Source organism: Mugil cephalus, chromosome 22 (assembly GCF_022458985.1).
Source record: "Mugil cephalus isolate CIBA_MC_2020 chromosome 22, CIBA_Mcephalus_1.1, whole genome shotgun sequence".
NCBI classification, from domain to species: Eukaryota; Metazoa; Chordata; class Actinopteri; order Mugiliformes; family Mugilidae; genus Mugil; species Mugil cephalus.
In genome coordinates, this window is record NC_061791.1 from 14,642,060 (window position 1) to 14,659,620 (window position 17,561).

General features: G+C 42.2%; 1 protein-coding gene across 3 annotated transcripts in view; it reads right to left on the bottom strand.

The window, feature by feature from the left end:
- The window catches only part of LOC125000255 (chemokine-like protein TAFA-2), a 64,328-nt gene that overhangs the window by 12,060 nt on the left and 34,707 nt on the right, over positions 1–17,561 (bottom strand). For all 3 annotated transcript variants that reach the window (XM_047575668.1, XM_047575669.1, XM_047575670.1), the window contains one exon: positions 11,128–11,231. In XM_047575668.1, the coding sequence (XP_047431624.1) occupies positions 11,128–11,230 (103 nt within the window). In that variant the 5' untranslated portion in view covers position 11,231. The remainder of the gene's footprint in view (positions 1–11,127; positions 11,232–17,561) is intronic.

Here is a 17,561-nt window from a genome sequence, read left to right on the forward strand (position 1 = left end):
TCAGCTAGCTAGTTAACCAAGGTCTACAGCTGAGCTGCAACCAACAACTTAGCTTTGTTTGATGTCCTGCCACAGTCGCCTCTAGACGGGTATTATGTAATTGGGTCACACTGTGGAGCAGATAAGCAACAAATGAAAAGACTGGACTGCGAACGAGGCAATTCAGGAGCAGTGTTTTCATGAGTGACTCCCTTTGATTTGTATCCAAAGACAAGCTGAAACACAGGGCAACTGGACCGGTAGAGTTTCTTCAGGATAATTCGAAAAAATAAACAAAAACAACAAGATCCCCATAAAAACCCCCAAAAAACAGAATATAGCCTCTTTAAGTCTGTGGGCATTGTTGCTGTATACGTGCATGTAAAACCGCCGATAACATCATCTGACCTATCTACCCAGCATCAGTGATACTGGCCAGATCAGGTGTCTGCGCAGAGCCCAAAGGATACTATCAGACAACACCCACCCCAACCGCAGCCTGTGCTTCCTGCTGCCTTTTTGGCCAGCCATGCAAAAGTATCCACTGTCCTGCGCACAGACGACGGACCAGTTATTGTCCTCAGGCTGAGAAATGATACAATCTAACCTCCTCACTATGAAACGGAAAGGAAAAGGACAACAAGTCAAATATAAAACCAAAGAAAAAGAGAGACGGGAATGGAAATTGAACTTCTCTTTTGATTATGCACCCTTTTGCTACTTTTGATAGCATGTCTGCGCTGACAATCCCCCCTGTCCCTCCTCATACATCAGAGATAATGCAGGTAGTCAGCCAAAAGTAGCGGGATGCTTACTCATTGCTCTGCCCCCAAACAGGGAGCGATATGAAAGACAAACACGCGGCAAGCCGAGCTGCTTTAGATTTTTGTATGGGAAGTTGCTTCACACCGAGAGGCTGCGGCGTTTCTGACTGGATTTGGAGTTATACTTGGACGCCCGCTCAGATTCCCCGGCCAGCGGAGAGAAAAGGAAAAGCATTTCACTCCGGAATCCGCCTGTCCTGCAAACCCAGAGTCCGTTTTTAAGCCCACTGTGCCACCGCTGCGACAGGGAGAATCCCTCGGGCGCTGGACACGCTGCACTTGGCGCGGTCGTGTTTTGTAGATTTGTATTTCAAAGTTTTATAAGACAAGCATGATGCCATGAAATTTAAATGGCGGGATTCAGGCACACGCTGGCTGCTAAACACGGTGTATGGCTGCCATATTCCCAGTTTGATTGTGGTTTGGAGCTTGGCTGCTTGTTGTGTCCCTCTATTTTCCCCATGTTTATTATCTGCATCTCAACTGACTGTCTCACCATCCAAAACAGACAAAAAAAGAAAAGTATTCATGCATGAAAAATAGTCCGTCGTCAAGAAGGCCTCTTACATGGAAATTATAAATAGTTAAGATGTAGAAGATGAGTCACAGGTTTCAAGGGCTTGTTTTTATCATAGCCAGGACCAAAACCTGAAAAAGTTGGCTGCTCCTCCTGACTTTTCCTCTTGTCGTACCATGAGGCTGACATTTCTGACTTTGGATGGATTGTCAGGAAATGTGCTAATTCAATTCAGCGTCGATAACGATCTGAATCGTCTCCAGACGCTCCACATAACCCAGAGGCTGAAGCACACCTAGAACAAGCACCGAGTTGACGGCAGTAATTAAAAACTCCCTTTTAGCGGGAAGGAGGACGGTGAAAGGCAAGCCAAAAAATTCATGCACGCATCCGGATAGAATGGACTTGCTATACCAATGAGAGTAGCACCTGTTTCTGTGGTGTCGTCCACATATTCACAGCCACACTTACATGCACCAACCGGGCGGTCACAGGGACAAAATGTTGATTCAGTGTCTAACTAAATTAGGATATTCAGAATTATACTTATTCAAGACACATCAACATCAGCCATCGTGCCGGAAATGACTTTCTTCTCGTGTTGTGTCCGGCAACGACTCTGATGGCTCAGAAATTGAATGGCTCGTGGTTAGTGGGGGAAAATTAGAAACGCTAGCGGCCACCGTATTAGCTCCCACATGCTAATGTCCGTAGTATGACCACTAATGCTGAATTGACGACGTGATCCGACGGACACGACTGTCAAAACGACTGGCTGACATCTAAAAATAGTAAGAAAAGTGCCTCTCGTCGTCTATCTCCCGCATCTCCCACAATGCTTAGCGCGTGTGACGTATGCTGCAGTGGGAGGGCCCTATGAGGACTTCCTCAAACTTGAGTTTCTCGCGAAGTATAAATTACCTGGCTTTTGTTCTCACAGCCCTAGGAACGAGAACGGATTACTCGCGGACTATGTAAGAAGCTTACAACCCCCAGACTGACAGACTGTTAGTCATCATTCCGAGGCATTTCTGAGCTTTGATCTTAATTCTCACATCTGCCACAATCTTATTGGCGATATATGAGCTATTTGTAGACTTGGCAATAAATGTGTAGTTGTAGAAGCTTAATAAAGTCTGTTTGCCTTTGTGTTATCATTATTGTCGCTCATGCCAATCTAATTGTTTCCTAAATGACAATAACGTTTGGTCATTTTTAATCTGCTTTACAGCTAATAGTTCACATTATGTAAAGACGTGTACATGACTTGTGGATTTTTTGACTAAGCTCAATGACAAAAAATACAAATCCAGGACATTATTAAGCAAAGAACCAAATGTCTGACATGAGGTAAGTGGGAGGAAAGATTTTTAGTTATCTCCTCTTCCACTTCTGCTTTACTTAAAATGCTCTTATCTTTAAGTTTGGGCAAAAAAAGTCTCTTGTCCTTCACTCACCTTCCTGTCATTTCTCTTGAAAGAGTCCTTCTGTCACCTGTTTACTATGTATTGAGTATCGGGGCTATAACCTGCTTATTTTTCTGATTTTTGTTTGCAGGTCGTATGCTTTCAGAATTTCAACAATTTTTAGTCTGCTTCAGTGTTGCCAGATATGCTCATAATTATCGTGTTTTTCCGATAGTTTTATGGCCGACAGTGAATCGTTGTTAAGTTATTTGAGTGCATACGATCGTTTGGGTCAAAAAGCTAAATCCTGAGATGAAATTGATGGTTGATACAGTGTTCGGTTTATTATTGAGACCGTTGCTCAAGGTTGTTGAAATTATAAGTGTCATGTGAAGTAAGAGTACAAATAAGTTTTCTTCTTTGGAAAGTTGTGAAGTGAGAGTCACTTTTTGCTCTCTGGCAGACACGTTAAGATTTTTGATACCACACTAATGTTGGCTTCACACTGCAATCGACAAAGTTACAAAACAGACAAGTAAGGCCAACTGCTTTGTGGTTGGTGAAGTGCTCCACCAGTGGAACTCATTAGCATGTTACATGTTATAAATAAACATGCTATAACTAAACAGGATGTGTCAAAGGGTTCCCAGGTGTTGCGCAGTTTGTAGCTTCATATCTCCACACGTTGTCAAGTGGAAATGGCAAATCTTTTAGCGAGGGCCAATGTTTTTAAGACCCACTCAATGGATTCATTATCAACAGGTTAACTACACATTGTCACATTGCACTGAATGTGTTTTTTGAAGTTTAACTCACCGTAAGTAATCATAAGATAACTTCCAGTTATTAGTTCAGCAGCGCTGGATGTTAAGGCAAGTACTAAACCGATTCCGTTGGATTCATCTGATTCACTACGTCGCTTAGAGTCACTACGTCGCTTTTGATTAAAGCATTCAACCATTGCACTTAAGTCTCTGGGCGAAATCAGGCATGTTCGTATTCCTGATTAGTTCCATCTCGATGGAAACCATGGCCCACGCTCCTGCTTTCACAGGGGTACCTTGATCCTTGGCTTAGTGGCTGTAATATCAAAAATAAAATAAAAATGGTATTGTAGCAAAAAAGAAAGAAGAGAAAAAATTATATGAATGATCTGGATGATTTGCGGCCATGTTGAAATTGCCCAGGTGGATGGGCCAGCAGTGCTCCAGGCTTGATGCTGATTAGACTATACTCACAAACACATGGATAGTCACCAATAGCTAAATCGAACACTGTGGTTAAAAATTGCCCTTAATGTCTTCTATGTGTACATTTTGCAAATATATTCCATGGGCTAGATTGGAACCTCTGGCGTTCCAGTTTTGGTCCCTGGTTTAGGCCGTATGGCTGACACCACTGGCAGGATGTCACCCAATTTCTCCACTAGAGGAACTGTCCCTGGTGCTAAAATGTAGTTTCTTCTGTGTGAGAAACAACAGTAAAACGTCATAGACTGGAGGAAGTTCCACATTTTCATTTCATTCACTTGTTGAACTATCTCTATCATCCAGACACTTGATGCTGACTATCAGTGTTACATTTTTTACAAGGCGTTTGTTCCTTTTAGTCGGTCCTTTGAACCAAAGCTGCTTTCAGTGGGAAGTGATGGGCTTTTTCTTTCCACGCAACACTGGAATCACTTTGCTCGGGAACCTTTCCTGCAGTCGTCTCCGGAGACAGAGAGGAAACTGCAAACCATGCATACTCTGTATCATTCATGAAGCTGTTGTGAATGATAATGCAATCATCGCTTCGCTTTCCACGCAGCGTCGCGCGCAGCCAAAAACGCCGCCTCTCACACGGCCAAAATTATCTTTGGCGATGAGCTCGCCGAGCGTGATTCCCCCTTCGCTACCCTACGCGACGAGAAGCAGGAGCGACGCGTCGCCAGTGATGGACAGGCTTTCCCCTTTAAACTATTTGTTACCTTGTTAGAAGCAGTTTGAGGAGTGACTGATGGCAAAACACTTGAGTCGATGCTTCAGATCACGGAGCACATTCAGGGGGGTAAAAAAAACAAAAAACTGGCTGCAACCGAGAATGCGGATTGATTGTGATGCTTAACGTGAGGATCCAGTAGTGTGCCTGAGTGTTAGTTACTGCTCTCTCAAGGGTGCAAGCAGTGTTTTCCTTTCTTGGCGAGATACTCTGCTTATGCAACATATAAGTCATTTTTATTACAAAGTGCCAAAAGTGGAAGGTGCAGAGCAAGCAGCAATCTTTGATGCGTACAACCCAGGATGTAAGTCACACATCAGGGTCACACGTCGGCGCTGCATTTACAACACAATGGAAAACACCTCAAATGAGACTCTGCAAAACCGGATTTGCCCCCCACACCCCACCCCAACTGCGTCCTACCTAAGTGCTAGAGTATGAACCATTAAAAAATATTTTATTCCTCTCAGGTTCGTGTTCCCTCTTAGCAACCTGTGTGCTTTGATTCTTGCTAAGTGGTTTCCCATTGTGGACACGCAAATTCAAGGCTGTAATGTGCCTGCAGGGATCACACTAGCGCAATTTGAAGGTCAGAATATAAACTCTTCATGCCCACTCGGGCAACCACAAGTACTGCGTGCAGAGAATTGTGGCGGAATATGAAATTCGAGCGTAGATGTTAAATTTTTCTGAGGAAATCGTGCCTGTCACAACTTGTTTTTTGACACATTTGATTGATTGCGTTCATTAAGCCGGTGGCAGCAGCTTGATGTGATGATTAACAGCTACATAGCAGTCACATTTCCTCTTTTTTCTCTTGATTTGCTTTCTCTCTGAAAGAAAAAAATAACTGTTAACTCGACTGAGAGCAGTTGTCAGGAGTTTGCTGCAGGGCCTTCCAGTCAGCCCAGTTTCCCCAGAAATCACATCCATAATGGATGATTATGCACCTGGCAATTTATGTACAAAGTCAACTTTCAGTGCCTCATATGTAGCAATAGAGAATTCCGTTGGGTGCTTCCACACCTATAATTTGCTCCGATTAAGGTAGTAATGTAATGTTGTATGTGTGGCAGTATTGCTACATGTTGCATTAAAGCATGGTTTGGTTCATATTTACAGGGCAATCGAGACAAAGCAAGCAAGATGAAGTTGTGACACGTCTTCAACACTACGGTTTTGCACACAACTTTGTGATTGTGCCTAATTTTGCGGCAACAATAGGATGTCAGCAATTTGATCAAGCATCTAGGCCTGGGGTGCCCATGCATTTTTGGCTAGCAGGCTACTTTTACTATGATCATGTCAAAGTAATCTACCCACATATGATTTTTGTATATTGTACTCTAAATCATATTAATTGTTGCTACAATGTTAAAAGCTATTTGCATCTTTGTATATTTCTAAGAAAAAAACTTGCACTGCACCTTCACAAAAGTAAAGCTGTCCCTTTACAGACAGTAGTCTGGAGTTGTTGCTGATGTTATAAGTTAATCGTATCTGCCTGTGGGGAGCACGGTGCAACTCTAACCCTAACCTTCCCTAACCCTAACCTAACCCTAACTCCAGGGAGCATTGCAGTCAGCTGAGACCGCCCTTTTTTTAACTGGGCTCGGCTCAGTTCATTTGATCCAGATAGGAATGCAAATACTGTGTTCACAGCACCCAAAAACAAACCAACCTGAGGAGTCAATGTTCCCAGTGTCAGAACTTAGTTGTGAAGGCCCTCTTAGTTGCTTGACCCCTACCATACATTAAAGGAGTAGATTCGTAATGTCCTTATTCGCTTTTTACATCCAAGAGCTGGTTTGATAAGCTAAGCTTAGCAGACCTGATCCTCAGTAGGCAGAGCAGTAAAAACCAGAGGGTTATTTGTTATTAAACTGTTGGAACATTAAGCTTGGAGATTGGAAAACAGGTCCAGATCCAGTCACATCTCCTGTGGTTATCTGGCAAACTTTTTGGCAGCGCGACTGGAGGAAATGTACAACAGTGTGGCTTTTAATTTTGTGATCGTGTGGACAAGATTCGTTACGTTAACTCAACGCTATGTTCCTCTTTCACCATCTTCAAGGACGTTCCAATCCCATAAAGGCACCATGAGGAGAGAGGAGACTTCTGGAGGGACTTAGAGCGATGAAATACCTGCACAGAAGTCTTTTATCAGATACAGGTATGTATGCACCTCCATAATGCACCACGTGGCAGCTTACTTCGTTGCCTAGATGCTTGATCTGTGATTGACAGATAATATACAGTGAAATATATTGCTTCTCAGCAGTAGAGGTAAGAAGTGAGAAGCCATAAAATGAATCTAACACTTGAGAATAAACAGCATGATGTAAGCAAGTAATTGTGTAAATAGACTTAGAAATGCTAACAATTACCACAAATTAGTACATGCATTTGAAGATTTCAACAGAACATTAAATAATGATTAATATGAACAGAAGCAATAACAATCACAACAATTACCATTTACATTTCTAAATGAGCAAAGGCCTCTTGTGTATGTTAGACTTGTATAAGCCTATACGAGTTCATGTCTCTTGATCTATGAAAGACACTGGAAGGTTTTGAAATTGTTCTTTAAGATTTATAATGTTAACACCAGAGCCAGACTGTGACCGTTTCCCCCATTTAATGCTAAGCTAGGTTCCTGACTGTAGGTTCCTGTTGTCTTCCTATGATCTAAATCATCTTTTACAATTTACTGCATATGTGGGTTTCCTTAAAGGTTAACAAGTCAATAAAGGTCCAGGAGAAGCATAGCAAGTACTCAACCTTTATTGGACTTTATTGGACAAAAATACATACATTAATATAGAATCACATTAGGACCTAATATTGTGCATGTTCCCCTTTTACCATAAAAATAGCCCCTGACCTCTTGAGGCATGCACACCATTAGCGCTCTGAAGGTGTTCTGTGCGTTATCTCTGGTGTTTGGCAGCAAGACAGGAGCAGCAGATCCTTTAAGTCCTGCAAGAAACCTCCATGGATCAGGCTTGTCTGTCCAGTAACCACACTATGAAATCAAACAGATGATTGAAAGGACCAAGACCTGGGGAATTTGGAGGTTCCTGCGTTCCTCAAACAGTTCCCGAACCATTTTAACTTCATGGCAGAGGGGCTACACTTGATTAGTTTGATTGAAAAAAAATCTCTGCCATACAGAGATGGACCTCGGGGAGATCAACAGGAAGAATGATCTTATACACAGAGTGGACCAAACACCCAAAAACACCAGTGACGACCCGGGACAATGCAGAATTTTTGTGCAGTGTGAAAGGGGCTAAAGTAACATCCTCATGGTGCTGTCTCGCCCCCATAGAGTTGCTCCAATTCTTCCACAGGATCGTATTTCGTCCTTCTAACTCATGAACTTTGAGGATATAATGTTCACTTCCTGCCCCAGCCCCTGACAGGCGCCATCATAATGTTATGGCTGTTAGTCAAGAGTGTTTAAATGCATCCAAAAGTCACAGTCCACAAAACGGAATGACCACAGTCACTTATCACGTCCGTGTTGTAAACATTTAGTGTATAAAAGGACAGACGCCTCCATTTCAGGTTGCCAGTATCACTGTCTGACAAGACAGCGCAAAGGCAAACCTTCTTTTTTATATATCAGAGGGGAAAATAAACTGAATTTACATAGCTGTCAGAGAGCAGCCTGTTTGACGGCGCAAACACGATCCCTCCTTCGCTGACACAAACCAGTTATTTAAGGAAGTGAAAGCTCACATGCGCATAAGTAAATCGACTTGTCTCCTCATTGAGGTGTATTAAATTTGGCCTGCTTCTCTGAGAATAGGCTTAGTTTTCTCTTTCTACTCGCGCTCCCTCCATAGGAATGCGTTCGCTCTGTTTTGAATGTGTTCCGTGTTCATTTCGTTTCTCGAATGATAACAGGTTCACAGCAGCAGAAATAACGCCCTGGGGAAATTAGGGGGGTTGCGGTGGCTATCGGCGAGAAATTGAACGCGTGCGGGATTATTCTGATCCACTTCCTGCCGAAATGATGAGCACCTTGAGTGGGGCTCGCTGCCAATCAAAGCAACGCGCTCCTGTCTAATTGGACCACTAACAGAAGAGGGGTCCGTGCAGTTTCTATCATCCTCGCAAATGGACATCGTGTCTGGCTGCAGACCTGTCTGCGCGCCGCCAATTACTTCAGATTGCGCATTGTCAGTGGGATGAAACATGTGGCCTCTACTTTTTAATGTTGCTGAGTTGCCATAATTGATCTCCATAGATTTTCTCGCGACCACTTGACACTTTTAATTAGGCGGGGAAGACAAGTTGCACTCATAGCTGTTTCAACCCTATTACTCCTCCATTTGCCTGCGTGACATTTTATTTGTGAAAGTCCTTTCCAAACACATTAGAATAGAGGTGGCAGCCACTGCTCTGCTTTGGGGAAAATCAAACAAGACTCCGCAGGTCTAGTCAGTTCTTGCAGAGCTGAGTGAACAGATGGACAGAAACTCAACTCAACTTGTTGACAGAGAAGAGCTGTTTATGTCCTGACATGGGCAGAGAGAGCATTGGCCGAGTAATCACACGATGGGACCGAGAAAACTGATAAGAGCCCTGGGACCGTCGTCTTTATTGATTCTCTGCAGCAGGGGTCTAACCTTTTGAACTCTCTCCAGAAACAGAAGACGACATTATAGTCTTTGATTGACTTTGGATTTTTGTGTTACATCTGTTGTTTGACTAGACAGTAGAGCATGCCGACTACGTTTTTATTTATTGCTGGAATTTCACGAACATAGGCATTTATTAGCTGTGGAAAAAGAAAAAAAATAATGTTGCATTATGGGAACTGTAAGAAGGAATATTTAAGAGCTTGACCTACATTAATCAATAAAAGTCAATACGTTTTTTATTGAAATGGCATACTCCATGTGGAATAATCACACTGTCAACAAAGCCTATAAAAAGGCTAAATACAATAATACTCCCAGGTATGATGTCTACTGTGGTTTTCCAAAAAATAAATAAAAAAAGCACAATTGACTTGCATTAGGGAAATATAAAGTGCAATGTTTTGGAGGTGGAGTATGCTTCTTGACCTGTAGTGTTTATAATTCATGAATAGGTCTTAGCTACTTTATTATATACGGTACTATTAAACGTATAACTAACGTGTGACTAGCAGCATTTTAAATACCATACTCTTATATTCCCTGTCAATGTGCGCCTCTCAGACCTAACCTCTTTGTTCCCACTCAAGACTTAAGTGCGATTGTGTCACAAATATATTCTGTAAAGGTGTTCAATGATTTGAGTTAACCTTTCACCAGTACAATAATACACACTCAGGTGCGCTGCTTTAGGATTAGTTCATTCATTATCTTTTTCGTCATCTTGATTTGTTAAAGTTTCTCCCCAGTCAAAAATGTGGCTTTCCTCGCGTGGCTTCTCTTGGATTTTCCTTCCCATCACTTACATGTGTGGAGTTTCGGGGCCGGAAGGGTTATCTGTGATTACCCCAAATCTCTTCAATTTCAAGTGTGACGTTGAAACTTAATGCCTCCAGGTCACACACTCCGGGGCTTTTTACTGAAGTGACGATGACACTTTTAGTATCCAGGATGTTTTCATATTCATAGATTCTGGATTTTGGACCGAGGGGCTTTAATGAGAAACTTGTATCAGACAATGTTACTCTAAGCGGATTATTTGGTATTCATCTTAAAAGGTGTCTGGAACCTTTAAATTAGACTCTGTGTTCTAATCCCCACTCCACCCACCTTTCTGGCCATTGAAAACGCTTCAAGCTAGCTTTCTGGTCTCCACATTCATGATAGAAGGATATTTAGCCCAAAAATGCTATTTAGCTATAAAACGGAACTGCGACCATCACTTACTGAGGGATTAGATTTGACTGTTGTCAGCATTACGTATATTGAAAAATACCATATCTATACAGTTATGAAACCTGAGAAAGACATGTAGGGTTCTTGTAGGTGGTCTTGATCTAGTCCCAAACAAACTCTAGGATGGTATATTTGTGGTGGGAACATGACTTGACTGTGATCCCAGCTGCCAGACATACGTTGCAGGTTGGATCCAAACAGCTCTAACCATCAACTCCTTTGGTCGTCTAAAGGCAGAACGACGTTGCCAAGTGTGAAGCAATGTTGGATTTTTGGTTCCCAGAAACCTATTCATCGTTCTGCTGCCACGAACCAGTGCCAACTCTGCTGCTGTTCCTAGTCTAGACCACAAGACCTTCTTCCTGTGATTTTCTAAATCATGCATCAGACACATCTGACCAATGAGAACATTTTATCTTCAAGTTTAATAATGCAGTTGACTGATTCAGACCAAAGTCAAAGACTGTAGATATAAAAATGCCGTAAATGAGCAAGACAGAACCAGAGGATGCTTTTTCTGTCTGTTGGCTCACCCGTTGTTCCCTCTGTCGGTACGGTCATCTCCCAGATACTGACCACGAGCACCATTAAAAGTAGAGCCCCTTTGCTTCCGATGGAGGTGTATAGCTCACTCATCCTGGAGAAAAAAAAAAGGAGAGGAGTGTTAGCGTAGGGGGATAATTTATTGTGATATCAGGTTTAATCAATTTTAGATGAATACAATACAAATATACAAGCACTAACTTTTGTCAGTAATACCATACTTAGGTTAACTTATATGCACAAACCCAGCCAACCTAGCCAAACCTGCCCATATGTATCTCCGTTAGAGTTTACTTTATAAACTATCACTTGTATTGGATGTGAAGTTTGTTATGACGCAGAACAGGAACAAGAAGCTTTTCTACTAACTGAACTTCACGATAGCCTAGCTTGTCTGAGTGCATATTTGCTCTCATAAAGCGGAGATACAGGCTGTTATCCTGGTTCCTGCTTCTCAAAACAAACCATGGCTGTGATTGCACCCTAGATCCCTATCTTCAAATCCTCTCTTCCTTTCCCTGCACCACATCCCACTCCTCCCTCTGTACAGCAGGAAAAAAGAACAGCAATGAGCAGAAGGTGAAGACCCTCAGATGCCCCTACAGGCTTCAGTAAGCCTCTCTAGGCTCTACAGCAGAGTGAAGAGAAAGCAGGGCGCAGTGGCTAATCCTTCCCTCCACAGCACCTTTTCCTCTGTACACCCTCTCCCTAATGAAGTGTGGTGGAGCCACGGACACACTGCAGAAACCATCTGGCACAGTGTCTTATCACACTTATGACAGATGACGATCAAATTTCAAACTGGGATGCGGGAGCGGTACGGTAATTACTGGAAGAGGTGCGGTATCATATGGCACGAGCATACAATGTTACAAGCTGCGTTTACGCCTTATTTACCGCCTCCCACCTCTTATCTGCCTGCCGCATCGACGTATAGATTGGCAAAGCCTCATTGGGGATCTCGGATTATTTATGTAATTAAGTTTATTTTTGCAAAGCAAACATGACCTTTCATGGAGGTTTTGTTATAGCCCCCAGTGTCACATAGGAATTAGAATCGAGTGGCAAAATAGCACAGACGAGGCTCGCACTTAGCTTGCCCTGTGAAATTATAAATAGTCGTAATCATTAAGACATGTAGGCGATGACAGTGTGGGCGCAAGAGGGACCAGTCAAAACTGCGCACATCTTTTCTACTGAAGATGTCAAAACAGTGAAGAAACTGAGGTAGTCACCTGAATGGTTTTCAGTTAACAGATGTGGCTTATGACTAGTGCATTTGTGGAATTTCTGCCTCCTCAAGTGGGTTGTTCAGAGGTAGGGTAGGTATCCAGATCACATCTAACACAATTACTTTAGACATGAAGGTCAGTCAAGCTGGAAATTTACAAGAACTTTGAATATAATCCTTACGTGCGGCCGCAAAAACCATAAAAAGCTGTGATGAAACTTGCTTACATGAGAAACACCCCAGGAAAGGAAGAATGTAATTTAGCTCCATTGCAAATGACATGTTTATTAAAGTTTCAAGCCTTAAAACCACAAATTAACAGCACCCCATATTAAATTAGACTTTGTGATTTAGGCCTTCATGGTCATATTGCTGCAAACTACTAAGGAAGAAGAATAATAAAAAAAATGCTTGGGCCAGAAATACAAGGAACGGACATTAGGTCAGTGGAAATCTGTACTTTAGTCTGATGAGATTTTTCATTCCATATCTCATGTCTTTGTAAGACACAGAAAATGTGAAAAGGTGGTTTCTACAGGTGTGTTTCCCACCATTAGGCATGGAGAAGGAGGTGTGATTTTGTCTGGGTGCTATGTTGGTTTCAGTATTGGTGATTTATTCAAAATTCAAGACACACTTAACCTCCACGGCTACCACATCATTCTGCATCAGCATGCTATCCTATTATGGGTTTTGCACTTAGTGGAACCATCATTTGACTTCCAAGAGGACAGTGGCCCTAAACAGACCTCCAGGCAATGTAATGTAAGGGCTATTTAACCAAGAAGGAGAGGGATGAAGTGCTGAGTCAGATGACCTGGCCTCCACAGTCACCTTAACCCAACTGAGATAGTTTGGGATGAAGTAGATCAGAAAGCGAAGGCAAAGCAGCCAACAAGTGCTCGACACCTCTGGGAACTCATTAAAGACTGTTTGAAAACCAGGTGACTACTTCATGAAGTATTTTCAATGTCTTCTGTAGTAATTTACAATGTAGAAAATGACAAAAATAAAGTAAATCCCTCGAATCAGAAGGGGTGTCCAAACCTTCGGTTGGTATTGTATCTGCAGTGGTCGTATTCATACACATTTATCTTTGCTATACTTGCTTGCATCTCTGAAGCATTTACATGTGAATGTTTTTAATGTCTGTATTTATGATGAACTACTTTTAAGCTCAACATTAAGTGAGTTGCTAGTCTGTCACACTGACAGCAAGACATTGGGTGGTCGCAGGACTGGATAAAAACAGTGGTTTATCCCGTAACTCCTCAGCAACTCCGGGTTTCTGTTTTTCATTTTTTGAAAACAATGCGTGGGTGAGTGATTGTAGTTTTTGCGCTGTGTCCCCCACCACTGCCACTAGTTGGACCCTTGACGGCAACTTTCCAGATGCTTCAGTTAGTTGAATTGCCGGTGGGTTTGTCAGAGATATTTTTTCGGTTGGCTGTTCAGCTTGGCGAACCAGTGCATTAAAAGAAAATGGAGTTGACAACAAAGTTGAGTGAGAGCTCGCATCTCCTTGTTCCGATGCACTGTTTTCAACAACATGATCATCCGCATTGAATAAATTGTAGACCAACAGATCAGCATGATGCCAGAAAGGCCAAATTTCTCTATGTATGGTAGGTAAGTATGGTGGTCTTCACGTCGCTGAGGTATATAGTCTTATAGAAGAGGAAGAATAATGCGTCATCAGGGAACTCATCTCATCTTCTAGTATCGCTTATCCTCACTAGAGTGGCGGGGGTTGCTGGAGTCCATCCCAGCTGTCATCAGGCAAGAGGCGGGGTACATCCTGGAAAGGTCGCCAGTCTATCGCAGGGCTAACACATAGACAGTAGTGCGGTGCAGTGCAGTAGTACCCAGAGAAAACCCGCGTAGACACAGGGAGAACATGCAAACTCCACCCAGATAGTTTAATGCTGGATATTCACCAATATAACATGCAGCAATGATTACAGCCTCAAGGTACTACAAGGAATTCAAGGTAGCCCGAGAGACAACTCAGTAAAATGTTGAGTATGATCGCCGTGTAATGGTGAGGTTTATGTATTTTCTCAAATGGACCTCAAATTGTACACCTAAGTGCTTGGTTCAGAGCGGTGGGTGTTCACCTTCACGGTGACAGATTTATAGTCACCGGTTAGCCGAAGAATTGGAGGTTGAATTGGTGGCCACTTGACATTGCTGTGCAATTCACAGCAAAGGATGTGTGTGAAAAAAGGGTCATTGGTGAGTGAGTGCACGGGAGAGCGCCACAGCATCATTTGTTGGGTGCTGTCTAAGGGTGCAATTCCATAAATGACATCTCATTGTCCCTGAATGTGCTCTGTTGTCATTGGTGCGGCGGTGTGCTCGCCGGAGCGACTCGCTGGAGATTTGTTACAGTTTGAAGCCGTTTTACGTCTTGACCTTGACTTGGAAGTCTTTGGCAACTTTGGAGCAATACAAAAGATATCCTTGCCGTGTGATATAAGACAACAATGTAATCCAGTGTTTAGTTCATGAACTCTTCTATGCTTTTAAAACGTTTTTTCCGATCTGCCCCATGTCAGCTTATGTACAGTTAGGAACTCTATTGCAAACGTTAAAAGGACCCATCAAATAAATCATCAGAAAACAAAACAATGCAATAAATAAAGAAATAAAGATGCACTTATTCAATTTTTCACATTACTAATGTTTAAGGAGTTTTAAAGCTCACAATCTTATGGATTTGATTTGATTTATAATCCTCTTTGCTAGACACACAGCAGTTCTGACAACCATTCAACACCAAACGGCGACAACAGAACCACCAAATAAACAATAATGTTTCCTTAGCTTTGCTGGATAAGAACAACCTTATACAGTTAATATATTCATTGTTTCAGAAAAGAAAATACAATTTGAATCGGTTAATACCATTTTAATTAATGCAGACATTTGTTTAATCCAGGAGGATGCAACAGCTTCCTTGTCTGCACGTAGACATAAGCACATTCACTGTACCTCAATGCGCAAGCTAAACGTTTGAACGCTTGCCACCAACACACAACTCCTCCTAAGATCCCATTACATTTATGCGTGGATTACCCAGACTACTTTAGATGCCTATTTGTGTTCACTTTAGTTTTCCCTTTTCTGTTTTCTAAGTGTGTTCTGACAGCACTATACTTGAGACAAATGGCTATCTATTGACAAATAAGAGGATTTCTCACGATGCTGAATTGCTTGCTTGATCAACTTTTGCATCGTAAATTCTCCTTTAATACTCCCTGGAATTTCATTAAACTAAAACAATAAAGAATATTCTCTTGGCAATAATTTGCCTCAAGTTTTATTCTTTCATTTTATACATTGCACCGGTGGAGCGTGTATTGGCACTGGGGATTTTACATCGCAGCTTATAACAAATATTTAAATGGGCGTTTTGAGAAGGAAAACACTCTTGGAAACTGTCTTTGGTGGTTGGAAGTTTTTATTTTCACGTGAGTCTGACAATATTTTCTGTATAACATACGGCGTTTCCCACAGAATTGGCCCTGCAGTGAAGCACATAATGCATGCAGATTATTGCCAAAAGCGTGAAACAGGATCTGCACAATGAAGTTTGGAGAAAAACAAATACTAATAAACTGAAGCTTAAATGAAATGTGTAATTATCTTCTGATTGTCTGGAGCGCTTTTATTTCTCCTCTTGCTGGCAGAGACAGTTTCCTAGCTACTGAATATTGTGCACTACACTTGAGGACACTTTCAAATGCAAATAAACACCTCTATTGAGGAGTAATGTTTATTGTTTTCAGCGGCACCACATCAGTAGATCTCCTGCAGTTGTGTGCTCAAAAGTATCCGGAGATTGAACTTTGTTATGAGCTTGCTCTGTTGTGTGGCATTTGAGTGTTTGGTGTAAATCAGTGGATTTTCTTTCATGTGGAAGAAGTGAATTTGTTTAAAGCTGGATGAAACGATGAAGCCGTATCTCCGACCGCAACCCTGACGACCTCGGTTGTTTCGTCTTTTCCAGCACACCAGCAAACTCCGTTTAAAAACACTTGAACACGCAGAGATTAAAAAAAATAATCTGAAACAGTGACGGGAAATATGCACTTCTGTTCAGAAGTATCTTTTTTTTTTTTTGTCTCTATTTCCCATACTGCATGCTCGTTCGTATCACTCCACTACACTCCAGTTATGGTCTAAATGAACATTATCAGGCAGTTGCCACTTTCACTGAAAAAGTTTTGACAGGGCAAGTTCAGCACTGCCCAGAGTCTACTTCCATCTTATTGCTGTCGGTGGAGAAATAATAACATTTGGTATACTGTTGCCTAGAGACACACTGAACAATCCCCGAACTTGACACTTTGCCCAATCATTTTTTTCCCCTCACGTACATGACACTGAGACTGAACAATACATCAAATATTTCAGGTTATGTTTCTTTCTCCTGATTCTTAAAATCACACTGTGGTAAATAGTATGCTAATCAAACATCACATTTCACAAATATCAAGGGTAATATGTGTTTTAGTAAAATTTTAAGCTAGTTTAGGCTAGTTTGGGCAATGGTTGGGCACCTCTTTGGCTTAGCCCCGAAACCCATGCTGAACGCTGTGAAGTACTCTGTCGTACCCTGCCCTACACCCTAAGCTGTACTCTATCCTGTACCCCACGGTGTACCCCTGTACCCTACCTTGTACCTTACCTTGTACCCTACCCTGTACCCCGTACCCTACCCTGTTCTCTACACAGTACCCTACCTGTACCCTACACTGTACCCTACATCACACCCTATCCTACCCCGTATTGTATGCTATACCCTAAGCTGCACCCTATCCTGTACAATACATCATACTCTACCCTGTACCGTACACTGTACTCTACTTAGCCCATACCCTAACTTGTACCGTACCCTGTACCCTACGCTGCACCCTTCCCTGTACCCTACATCATACCTTGCCCTGTACCTGCCCTCTACCTTACACTGTTCATTACTCTACCCTGTACACGTCGCCAAACCCTACCCTATACCCTAAAAGTGCAACTACAACTGGAACTTTTGCAGTGATTTGTCCAAAATGCATTTCCTTGTTCACGTTTCTAAATATGAGCACTTGTACTTCAAATCCAGCATAAGCTGCTCATTTTCAGTCACTGTTGTGTGAAGTAGACAGACAAACACATTTGACTAGCCACTAATTACTG